General features: G+C 41.0%; 1 protein-coding gene across 5 annotated transcripts in view; it reads right to left on the bottom strand.

Annotated features, from left to right (window-relative positions):
• The window catches only part of PALM2AKAP2 (PALM2 and AKAP2 fusion), a 524,226-nt gene that overhangs the window by 290,417 nt on the left and 220,526 nt on the right, over window positions 1-13,283 (bottom strand). For all 5 annotated transcript variants that reach the window (XM_056117284.1, XM_056117282.1, XM_056117281.1 and 2 more), the window contains exon 3: window positions 9,561-9,641. In XM_056117284.1, coding sequence (XP_055973259.1) covers window positions 9,561-9,641 — 81 coding nt within the window. The remainder of the gene's footprint in view (window positions 1-9,560; window positions 9,642-13,283) is intronic.

Raw genomic sequence — 13,283 nt, 5'->3', positions numbered from 1 at the left:
CAGGGGCTGGAAGGATAGCACAATGGGTAGGGCATTTGCCTTGCATGCAGCCAACCTGGGTTCGATTCCCAGCATCCCATATGGTCCCCCAAGCACTGCCAGGAGTAATTCCTGAGTGCAGAGCCAGGAGTAAACCCTGTGCATCACCAGGTGTGACCCAAAAAGCAAAATAATAATAATAATAATAATAATAATAATAAAATAAAATAGAAAGAGAGAAAGAAACATAACTCAAGAGCACTCTTGCTATTTCTTCAAATTAGGTTTTTGTTTTGTTTGTTTGTTTGTTTGTTTTTTATCTATGTTGTCCCTCCAGTCTATCAGCCAAAGGCAGCAACTGCCTTACTTAACATCTGCATCTTATTGTTGCTTCCAGCTTGGCCAGGGAATGAATGAGAGAATTGAAAATTTAAAATTCTCCATTTTCTTTTATTCTTACTACCCGTGAAGGGGATGTTACAGCTTTAGGGCGCTTCCTCTGTTAAAATATTTGAAATTGGACCAGAGAAATATTACAGCAGATAGGGTGTTTGCCTTGCATGTTGGCTGACCTGGGTTCGATTGCTGGCATCCCTGAGCACTGTGGGGAGTGAGTCCTGAGCACAGAAGCAGGAGTAACCACTGAGCATTGCAGGGTGTGACCTACCCCCACCCAATACACACACACACATACACACACATTCAAAATAAATTTGAAATCACACTAGTTAGTCCACAGAAGGTAAAACATGATTAGGGTCTCAGGAGACAGATATGCCAGTAACCGCAGTCTTGTTTCATGGGCCTTTCTGGAAAGGGAGCTATGAAGAGTTCTGGCTTTCTCTGCCTCCGTGGGGAAGTGCTGTATGCAGTGCTTCTTCACTCTGAGGAAGTGGCTGCTCTTGGGAATGTTTTCTCCATTCTTCTTTACACGGTTACTCCCACCACTAATACAAGATCTAACCTCACTCCAGGCCTAGTTAGCCTCAGCTATCAACTACTTAATCTTGGACGAAAGCAGCCTGGTAACCTTGAGTGACAGAGGCACATGTGTCCCCTAACTCTGTTCTCTGGATATGGCAATGTTACCAATAAATAAATAAATAAATAAATAAATAAATCCCCACATCAGGACCGAGAAAGACAGGAATAGAGGTCTAAGAGAATAAGGCAGAAGGTCAGTGGGTCTGGTGGCAGGAAAGTCTGTTTCTTTCTTTTTATTATTATTATTATTATTATTATTATTTATTGAATCACCGTGAGATGCAGTACAAGATTTCATGTTTGAGTTTCAGTCAATACAGTGATCAAACACCCATCCCTCCACCAGTGCACATTCCCCAGCACCAATCTCCCCAGTATACCCCCCCTTTCCCACCCTCTTTCTGCCTCCATAGCAGATAATTCCCTACATACCCTCTCTCTACTTTTGGGTATTATGGTTTACAATACAGATACTGAGAGGTTATCACATTTGTTTTTTTTTTAATCCAGGGAGATCTGTTTTACAGAGGTATTTTGATATAGACAGCAACAATAACAAAATAAGAAAACACAGTTGGTTTTTCACCTGTTCCCAACGTAAGATCGTCAAGGGAAACCACCAATTCAAATATATTTACCTCTGAAGCTTTTGTTAAACTGCTTTAGATCCCTTGAGTTGCTCCTAAGGAAAAACTGCATTTATGCCTCAGAATATAACTCACTTACACACACTAATCATATACATCCGTCAAAGCTCCAGCTTCCTGACACGGTCTGGCTTTTAATGGCTGCCTGGGGGTTTGGAAATTGAATAACAGGCAGAGTTTGAAGAAGTAACTGAAAATAAAAAGTTTTCTCTCTATATATGCCCCCCCTCTCCCCCCCCCCAAACACATACATCAAGACGAAGTATCACATTTATGGGTGCTAAAAGCTGTTCAAACTTAACCTTGGCCAGGTGGATTCAATGAGAAGAGTCCAGATATGGAAAAAGTAGTTGGAGAGCAGGGCAGGGAGCTGCAGAGGGGACTCTGGTTCTGGCTCTGCAGGTCTGCTCAGCTTTAAAAGACAAAATTCAGACACAGAACCTCAACCTTCAGCATGCACAAGGATCCCTGGAGGCGCTTACCCAGACACAGAAGCCTGCTGTGGCCCCCCAAACCAGGCCTACAGATGAGACTGAGTTTCAGCAAGCCCCAAGCAACGGCATCAGTGACACTGATTTGAGTGATACAAGGAGGACTACCACTGTCACACCTTTGGAGAATTCATGCGCTTCTCCCTTGCTGCCTGAACACTGACCACCTCACCCTGCTTTTCCTCTTCCACCCTCAGCTCAGGACAGTGAGTTGTGGAGGGTTTGGGGCCTGGGACAAGGGAAGTGTATGAGGGAACCCTTCCCCACACCCCAGCTGCCCCTGAGACAGGTGCAGGAGGAGAGGTTATGTAACTAGGGTTAAGAAGCTTAGCCATGAGCACACATTGAGTCAGACCTGGCTCTGAAACTGGTGGTCAAACAGTGCCTTCGGCTAGCCTGTCTCTACCTAAGTTCACCCCAGAGTACGTTTACCCCCTTTACTCTGACTTACAAACTCGGTGGCACCACTGTCCTACTCCCTAACATGGAATAACTCTTTTCCAGCGTTTCCTCTATTGATGCTTCTTCTGTCCACCCCCCACTCATGCCCGAGTTTCTCGTAGTACCAATTGTAGCTTTAATTGGTCCAGACTGACATAGCAAAGCTATAGTACATTTTTTTTTTGCTTCTTGGATCACACCCGGCGATGCACAGGGGTTACTCCTGGCTCATGCACTCAGGAATTACTCCTGGCGGTGCTCAGGGATCATATGGGATGCTGGGAATCAAACCCGGGTCAGCCGTGTGACAAATATCTATTAAGTGAATGGGGGGGGGAGAAATGTATATATGGTATATATTTTTAACAAATGTTAAAGCTTATACTTTTAAAAAAGACTTTAGAAATCATTTAATCAAAAGCTTTTTTTGAAACCCCAGCTTTACTGACAAATAAAATCGCATATTCTGAAGGTATACAATGCTCTTAATCAATTATTTATTTTTATATTCTGACTTGGGGTGACAACCAGCCATGCTCAGGGTTTACTCCTGACTCTGCTTACTCCTGGTAAACTTGGGGACCATCTGGGGTGCTAGGGATTGAAGCAGGGTTGGCTGTGTGTGAAGTAAGTTCCCTATCCACTGTCCTACCTCTCTGGCTCCTAATGAATTTGTTTCTAATCTAACAAGAAGGTAGCGGAAATGAAACATCTTCATTTGGTTTTGTATTTTTGCTTTTGTTTGTGGGCCACACCCAGTGATACTCTGGGGTTACTCCTGGCTCTGTACTCAAGAATTACTCCTGGCAGTGCTCACAGGACCACATGGGATGCCGGGCATCAGGCCCAGGTCAGCTGTGTGCAAAGCAAATGCCCTACCCATGGTACTATCACTCTAGTCCCAATTAAGTATTTTTAAAAACTATGCAGGTGAACAATGAGCAGTGTCTGGGGTGCGTGTGTAGGTGAGTGAGGGTGGAAAGTAGGATTAGCAATTCTCTAAATTTTTTTTCTGATTGTTTACAATTTTTATAAAGTCACAAGAAATATTTTTACTTTCATAGTTCTAGCTTTGGTGTAATATATAATTAGGTTTTCTCACCTTGAGTTTATATAAGTATTTTACCAGTGATTTATTCTTATGCTTTTATAAATTTTATTTTTTTCTCTAAATCTTTTGTTCACTTATGAGTCATGGCTGTGTTAGTACAGGATGGTTGGAATCTGGCCAAATGGAATTTTCTAGCAGAAAATGGATTAAACTCAGAATGAAACAATAGCCAGGTCTCTGTTCTTATTCACTGCAGTTACCTTTCCAAGCTCCTTATTTTTTCTCTAAAACACTCTCCTCCCTTCCCACTTACTCCCCAAAAGATCCTTGTTTGGCAAGGGGGTTTGATTATATGCTTCAGTCCACCCAGAAGCAAAACCAAGACTTCTGGTCAAGTTTTAGCTCCTACTCAAGTTCTCGGACAGGCAAGAGCAGTGGGGAAAAGACGAAATGTAATGTTCCTTTCCACTAAGTACCTGACTGTTTAACATTTTAAATTTAAAACATTTTATATATACTAAAGTCTAAAGTAACGACTGAAGATTCACAAGAGTGAGAAATGCTCTCATATCTTTGTAGCAAGGCTCCTCGTTCCTTTGGGGGTAGTCAGCATACGACCTTGGCAGGTGACAATAAATATTCTGCAGGGTTACAATTTCTTTTTTTGTTCCCATTAAGTCCCTGAAAGGCTGTGGTTTTTAAAGTATAATGATAATTTTCATGGTTTGGTTTAAAAGAAAACTCTAGACAGTGCTCCCTGCTTATGAATAAATAATTCAAAGGCAGCTTATGTATTGAAGATTTGGTATTAGCAATTTGATTCTGACAATGCTGACTACTGCACAAACCTTTATAAATGTGGCAATCCCAAATGTGAAAATCCCATGTGGCCACGAATATTACATGCCTACTCTGTGCTGGGACCTTGGAGATGCCAATAAAATAGACAAATCTCAGGCAATTCAACGAAGAGGTGAAAAGAAATATTAAATTCCATGTGCTCTGGCATAAAAGACAACAGTTGATTTATTTTTTAACTCATTATCACAAGTCACATAATAAAAACAATAAAAATAAATAATTATTCCCAAGGATGAAAAGCCAAGATAATTTTTCAAAAGAAGAATGGTGATGACTCTTACCTTATGAAATATAATACATTTAAAAGCTAGGAGTATTAAATATGGATGATATTGGCATAACAATGACAGATTAGTGGAATAAACAGAATCCACAAATGTTGAACTTGAATGTGAGAAATATGTATGTGATAAAGAAAACACTTAAATTAGTGAATAAAAGGACGAATTAATCAACAAGTCATGTTGGAGACAACTCTGGCATGAACAGCATAGAAAAATAATTTCTACACAGATTCAAATTCAGTTTGCATAAGGAGAATGAGATGTATCACAAATCAGGGAATAAAAGAATATTGGGTGTGGTTTTCCCTTCTGTGTTTATTATATATTCCTCATATATATTTTTTGTTTTGTTTCGTTTTGTGGCCACACCTGATGGTGTTGGGGTTTACTCCTGGCTCAGTGCTCAAGGGTCATTTCTGGTGAGGCTTGGTGATGTTATCAGTGCAGGACTTGGACCCAGGCTGACCACATACAAAGCAATGGCCACATGTGTAAACCAATCACCCTACCTGCTGTACTATCACTCCCTACCCAATATGTTTTCTCCCTCTTTATTTCTATGCACTTCTAAATTTCACTTTCAAAATGATATTAAATCTTTTTATAATTCACCAAAAATAACACAGCTATCAAATTTTGTCATTTGTTCCATATATTTCTTGAAAATATTTATATCACACATATTAGATTATTAGTTAGAGCTAAGATTCTGGTAAAAGGTATCTGGGTTTAATTTAGGTAGAACTTCAAGCCAGTTAAAGGTTTTCTAATCAGTGGAGTATATGTTAGTCCTTCACGCAGTACAGAGTTTGCTTATTAATACAATATATGTGTATATAGTATACAACTATATGTATGCACCAATTCTATATGTGTATATATAGATATTGTTGGTTATGTAATATATTGATGATATGTACATATATCATTATGGGCTGGAGCGATAGCACAGCGGGTAGGGCGTCTGCCTTACACGCAGCCAACATGGCCAACCCGAGTTCGATTCCTCCGCCCCTCTTGGAGAGCCCGGCAAGCTACCGAGAGTATTCGATATGCCAGACACAGTAACAACAAAGTCTCCAATGGAGACGTTACTGGGCCCGCTCGAGCAAATCGATGATCAACGGGAGGGCCTTTACTTTACTTTTTACATATATCATTGATAAGCAGATAATATACGTATATATGATTAAACATATAGTTGATAGGTGGTTGATTACATGTACAGTTTTCTTTTTCATGTATCAACTATAAATTCACATTACTCACAGTAATGGGCTGGAGTGATAGCACAGTGGGTAGGGCGTTCGCTTTGCACATGGCCAACCGGGTTCAATTCCTCCGCCTCACTTGGAATGCCCAGCAAGCTACTGAGAGTACCTCACCCGCATGGCAAAGCCTGGCAAGCTACCCGTGACGTAGTCGATATGCCAAAAACAGTAACAACAAGTCTCACAATTTGTTGTGAGACATTACTGGTGCCCGCTCAAGCAAATCGATGAACAACAGAAGGATAATGTTACAATGCTACAGTGCTGCTCACAATAATAAAATATTGTAATTAGCAAGTATGTTAATCAAACATGCAAGTATCAAAACTACTCTATTTATTTGATTTGACAGCAGATCAGCAAATCTGTCTAAATAATTTATACCTGATTATATGAAACTGTGTGACTTTAGATTGTTTAATAATAAGAATTTTATCTAAATACAAAAGCTAATTCCAATGCTTTTTCATTTAACTTTGCAATGAGAAATCCTCCCTGCCAAAGGACATCTGGGATTTTATAAATATATAATTATACAATTAGTGATATTTCCTGATAGCTTCTACTCCAAGGAATTACCAACAGTTATATGGAGCATGTCTTTACACAGACTAGATTTTTTTGAGTTTGTGAAAATATACTTAGAGTGAAGAGAAAATATACTTAGATGGAACTAGCATCTGTCTGGACAAATTATTCCAAAGAAAGCATTTCTTTGGGAAAAAACAGGTCATGTTAAAACCATGGTTAAGCAGCATACAGTCCTGGGGCTCCATCCTGGTCCCCCCTATCTAGTTCTTTGGCAGACTAGTTAAATTCACAGGTTTATTTCCATAACTATTTGGCAGGGAAGGTCAGATCTTCTTTGTGGTCATTATTCAGTCAGATCTGGGCAGTGCCAAACACAAATGCATAAAAATCACTGGGGGTAGATAAGAAGTCTGGACAAGGCTCTCTGCAACCAGGAAGAAGCTGCTGGGTCTCTACCAACAGGCTCACCTCAATGAATTTACTATGATCCAGGAGTAAGGCTGCCAAGCCCAGCATTGAATGATCCCAGGGAAGATGACTCACACTAGTTAAGTTCAGTCGACAGTTAACTGATTAAAAGAGGGGCAGATTCTTTTTTGACACCTGAAGAGATTCTCTCTGTCAGCATCTTGAATAACTCAATTTGTTTGGAGGATAGACTCAAAACCAAAAGGCAGAACTGAGAGGAAATTTCACCTGAGTCACAAGCTGACTCCCTCATTCAACTACAGACCCATCTCACCTAGGCAGAGCTAGAGCCTCGCTCCAAGGTGCTATGTGTGTGATAAGCTGATAAATCCGATCTCTGAATGTTACTTTCTCATTGTTGGAAACTAGCAATCCACCATATCCTGCCCACACAAGTCTTCCTTAGAAAGGGATAACATGACAATGTCTTTGGCGTCTAATTATAATATGACATTCACTTCTAGACCTCGATCCCCCAGATAATAATCAGCCATTCTCCTTCATCAACTGCGTGAGAATTTCGCCAGAATAACCATAAAGTAGTATCTGAGTCCCTTGTTTCCAAAGTCTTGAAGGAATTTCATTGCTTCTCTAAGCAATACTAAGTCATTTTACTATTGTTTCTAATGATAGCGGAGTTGGATAGATGGATGGGTGCATGGATGGATGGATGGATAGATAACAGGTGAAAACAGATAAATCATATACAAAATGTTGGAAACTTGTCCTGAATATAAGCAGTAAATAAGTCCTTGGTATCATTTTTGTTACCCACAATAATAAGGATCATGACCAAAAAAGACTGATTTTTCTGGCATCTTTATTCTCTTTAAGTGTGTGTGTGTGTGTGTGTGTGTGTGTGTGTGTGTGTGTGTGTGTGTGTGGTGGGGGGGGGGGGAAACACATATCCTAGGCCACATCTAATGGTCCACGGGGGCTATTCCTGGCTTGTGCTCAGGAGTGAATCCTGGTAGAATCAGATGTGTGGTGGAGATTCAAACCCAGGTGGGCCACATGCAAAACAAATACCTTATCTCCCGTGCCATCTCTGTAGCCTTTTCTCTGCCTTGGGATTCGGGAATGCAAAAGAAAAGAGCCACGTTAAGCTTGGGCTTATTGAACTTTTAGTATATTTTGGCCTCTTACAAGGAGCAAATTAACTGTACTCTAAGTTAAAGAGCAAGATCTGTCCAAACTGACCTTGAACAATGTACTCAGTTCTAGATAGTGTTATTCAGCTCCCCCTTCTCTGAGGGAAGAAGCTACTAACTTTAGCCCTTAATCCTCCCTCAGAGTGCGAGGAAAGAGCAGCAGCATATGGAAAATGGTGCATGCTCCCACAAAGAAAGGTCCATAAATGGATTTACGTGATGAGCAGAGAGAAGGGACCACATTCTGCATGTCATGCGGCTGCTTTCCTTCCTAGCACACAGTGCTCTGGTTCAGGGGAATGACAGACTGATACATATGTTAACCAGATTTAGGTCATGCTGCTATTTGAGATATGCAGCGAGGCTGCTGCTGATTTCACATTTTGAAGATTCACTGAGCATAATCCCATCTTCCAAAGAAGAAACAAGGAACCCTGCCACCACCGAGGTTCACCTGGTTTTTCAAATTCCAAATAACCCCACCCTTGTATCACCCTGAAAGTCAGCCCTGCCTTCCCCAGCAGGCTTCGAAGCAGCACACCTCCATATGTGCGATGTCACAGCCACCTAAGGTGAGCAGGACGTGCTCCCCCAAATACCCAGGAGCAGTGGACGGCCAGCGGCAGCTCCTCGCTGCTCACTGAAATGGGAACACATTATCCCTGAGCCTGCAGAGAGCAGCGTTCTGCAACCAGTGGAGTCCCAGTGACAGTGACAGAGCTTTCTACGGGGCTGTGATCAATTACGATGCTTAAGCACATTATGTTTTAAAGAAAATAAACATCTTTCCCCCAAGCATGCTCTCTTGCTTGCTTTCAAAATTGCTAAAGTACAAAGAACACAGATGAATAACCTAAAGTATACAGGCTAGGCTTTTTATTTTTAAACTGCTTCTTATCTCCCTTGCTCCAGATGAAGAAAGAACATGTTCAAATTTTACACTGAAAAAAAGAGCATGTTGCTAAGTATATCTCTAAGGGCCTCTGGACACACACACACATACACACACAAACACATATGCACACACAAATACACACACATACACACAGAGCACCAAATCACTAGCGATACAGATCTGAAACATGGCCTCACCCACCATGTGAAAATTCTCATCCAATTTCTATAAATAACCATCACAATTCACAGGCACACATCGCCACCAAACCGGTCCACATGTACGGTACAATCTTATCATGCCTGCAGGAATTGGAATGCTGTCATGACGCCCTGGATTGGAGAAAAGCCCGAGAAAAGCCAAGAGATGGTTTTTTCCTGATTGAATGAAAAAGGGGCTAGTTCACTCTGCGGAGCGCCTTCACGCCAGGGCAGACTCTGCCCAGCTCTCTGGAGTGTGATCTGCATGTCTAATAATGGGAGAGGTTCGGGGGATCCGCCACTTACCTTGGAATGCTGCAGCAGAAGAATCTGCCCGTCGAGCTCGTGTCGCTTGCCTTCTATTTCAGTCTGCCTCTTTCTTTTTTCCTTGGAAATAAAAAAGAGAGAAGCTGTAAGAGTGGGTGGGTGTGGGCTCCAGGAATTTGAAGGCAGGGAGCAGCAGCCGCTGCTGCCGCTGCAGACATCTGTAGGGACACTTCCCGAGAAGCTGGGCACACACGCAGTGTCACCTGCCTTTCTGTGTCTGTGCGTGTTGCAAGCAGCAGCATTCTCCTAGCATGTCTGCTGTGGGCTGTGTGTGTGGGAGAAATCCTCCTCACTCAGCCAAGCTGCAACACTTTCATCCAGAAGGAAAGGCAGTTTCTACTCTCTCTCTCTCTCTCTCTCTCTCTCTCTCTCTCTCCCCTTCTCTCCCCCCTCTCTCCCTCTCTCCTTCTCTCCCTCTCTCTGTCCCTCTCTCTGTCGCCCTCCCACCCCATGCCACAGTCATGATCTGTGTAGTGTTAATTTTGGAGACAAAGAATAAGAATGCCTCATCAAAAAGACAGATAATCACCAATTGTAAATAAAGAATGAAATAATGAGAAATTCCAGAGCTACGTCTCTTGACCAAAAACATAAATATAAAAAAATCCAACATTGTTCCAAATGTCATAGGACAAATCAGCCATCTGACAGACCACAGGATGCATACCAGGTTGATGATCTTTGCCTTGGAGGTAGCATTTTCTGTAGATGGGGCTTGCTAAATTTGCAGTTAACATTGACTTGGTCTGCCTAGATCAAACCCCCAACTCCTGTCATTTGCTACCTGTATGACCTCTGGCAAGTTCTTTCAGCACTCTGCATCTAAATCATTTCTCATAGAAAGCACTGTCATCCCATTGTTCATTGATTTGCTTGAGCGGGCACCAGTAACGTCTCCATTGTGAGACTTGTTGTTACTGGTTTTGGCATGCATAATCGAATACGCCATGGGTAGCTTGTCAGGCTTGCCAGGCTCTCTCTCATATAAAGAGGACCTAATAATATTATCAACCTCTAGAGCATAGATTGAATGGGTCAATACATATAAAGAGCCTAGAACCAGTCTGGCACACAGTAAATGCACAATAAATGTTTTCTTTATTATATTTGCTGCTATATGTTAACTTCTAGGTATTTCCCTGTATTTATAACCTTCCACTGGAGTATACATTTTTCCTTACTTTCCAAATGTAGAAAATAAATGTCATATGAATGTGACTGAAGAACAGAAGACCAAGCTTTATGAAAGTTCACTGGTTGGATGTTTTCTTTCCAAAGTGCACAGGGGTGGTTTACAAGACATTTACCACACTGGATTAGTTTTCTCTTTTCACACATGCAGGGAGAAACTTGTCAGACAAGACATAATGGCATTTTTCAACGCAACACCCAAATTCTGAAGACGACAGTAATTTAGAAGTCTGGCTGCTATGCTCTGTGTCAACAAAAGCTCTTAAATACTTGTGAGGGCAGAGACTTGGATCAGTGTTACTCAAGTCAACATAATAATTTGTGTTACCACCAAGGTTTTCTGTGTAATGTACAAACTTTTAAAACACCACAGCTAATAACCCCAAGCCACTGGGACATAATAACCAAATTAGGGACATGATCTTCCTGCCAAAGTGAGGTTTGCAAATGTTTTAAAAACTATTTTAAAACAAAGAACACCAATCATATTATAATTGATTGAATGATTGTGATTTATAATTGATATTGTTAAATACAAGAGTATGTATATATAGATATATAAAGTATATATCAGTGGATGGGAAAAGTGAGGCATGGAGAGGGAAGTCCACAGACCTAGAATATCCAGGGTACCAAAGGAAACATAAGAATCTCCAGAACTAGCTCACTATGTAGAGATATTCTAGAATTTCTAAAGAGGATGTTATTTAATCTTTATTGTTCATTATCACTACCAAGATATACAAGAGTCCGACATTTAAATCCAGAACTAGATAACGTATGTCAAGAATACATGGATATAAGGTACCATGACTCAATGCTTCCAGAAACATTAACTGATTACCAAATGCTTGCCAAATGTTTGTCTTTCTCTAAATGCTTGTGGTGAAAACTGATGCTTAATGTAGTAGAATTAAGAAGTCGTACTTTTGGGAGATGATGAGGTCATGAAAGAGGAACCCTAATGAGTGAATTTAGGGTCTGAATCAAAGAACCCAGAAGGCTCCCTCACCCTTATGATGATGTCAGCTCTCTATGAACCAGAAAACAGATCTCCCCAGGAACCAAATCCACCAGTACCTTGATCTTGAACTTCCAGAATGAACAACCTCCAGAATACAGTGAAACATTTTCTAGAGTTTGTAGGTTTATGATCTCTTATCACAGTAGCTCAAATAGATTGAAACTACGTTCTAATTATACACATAAGCATTGGAAAACCTTTCCTAGGCTTTACTACTCTGAGTTTTTATTCAGATAGAAATTTTTCACTTTGGAAAAAAGAGAAAGGAATTCCTCACTTGAAGGCTGTTTATCATCATAATGATCAACAACGTCCCTCCCCCCCAATTTTTTTAAACATTCTAGGTTTGTGGGACATACAGCTTGTTATAACTATTCAATGTGTTTATTTTAGTTCAAAATAACCTTAGAACATGTATATGTACATATAATTAAGAGTGTAATAAAAATATTTTTAAAGAGTGTTTGTATTCTTGTGAACTTTCATTTACAAACACACGTATTGGCAGGTTTAGCACATGATCAGAATCTGTTTACCTGTGGATTAAAAGATCCTTGGGAGAGTTTTCATTTAACTTGGGTATGGTAAGGAGGAAGAACTAACTAGTAGTTCCTAGCTTAGGAATGCAATCAGAATGGAAAGAAAAAGACAAGTACAAGAACCAGAATTGCTGCGGCCCAACAACAAGAGGCTCTACCAGGTAAGGGGAGATGGTATCTTATCTAGAGAGACACACAGGCTAGAGGATGCTTGGGAAGGAAGGGGCAAGGCCAGGAAAGCAACTCCCCTTTGGGATATTTTCTTATTTCCTCCAAAGAATATCATAACTGAGTTAAAACTTGAAACCAAAAAGCGGCCTACCTATGTAGCCAGGCATCAGCAATGGGATGTTGACATCTGTGTTCTAATGAAGTCCCCGTGCTTGACCCATCACCAAGGAAACTTTGCCCATTTCTATTTATTTCAAGACCCCTTTAGTCTTGAAATGGCCATAAATATCCCCTACCACCATGATGGAGCTCGGCCCTGAGGTCTTTCCCAGCTAGACAAGAGGTAAGAGGAGCGATTGGTCTCTGTACAGAACTAGCTAAGTGTCGATGCACAGTAAGCTCGAGTAGGTCACCATGTCATTCCTCACGCTTGCTTGCTTGCTTGCTTTGGCTGCTGTGGTCTAAGCTGTGTTCTTTACTGGCACAGCCTGCTGCTTCCCAGCCTTCTCTCACAAGGAAGAGCCAGGGATTCTTAGTTCCTCTTATCACTGCATACATTTAACTTCTGTGATTGCCTTTTATCCTTGCCAGCAACTATTCAGCCTATGTGCTTCTAACTCTCAGAGCTTTACTTTCAATCTGGATCTCTTCTCTCCACTCCAGTCCTCCCATATCTACTGTTCATACCTAGTCCCTGATACTCAGTCCTCACCGCCATCATCTCAGCAATACATCACATCTGTCCTTCTTCTGTATCATTTCTTATCCTAGTTAATG

The sequence above is a fragment of the Sorex fumeus genome, unplaced genomic scaffold (genome assembly GCF_029834395.1).
Source record: "Sorex fumeus unplaced genomic scaffold, SorFum_2.1 ptg000034l, whole genome shotgun sequence".
NCBI lineage: Eukaryota > Metazoa > Chordata > Mammalia > Eulipotyphla > Soricidae > Sorex > Sorex fumeus.
The sequence above is the reverse complement of the archived record's forward strand: the minus strand, read 5'-3'. Positions and strand labels throughout refer to the sequence as shown.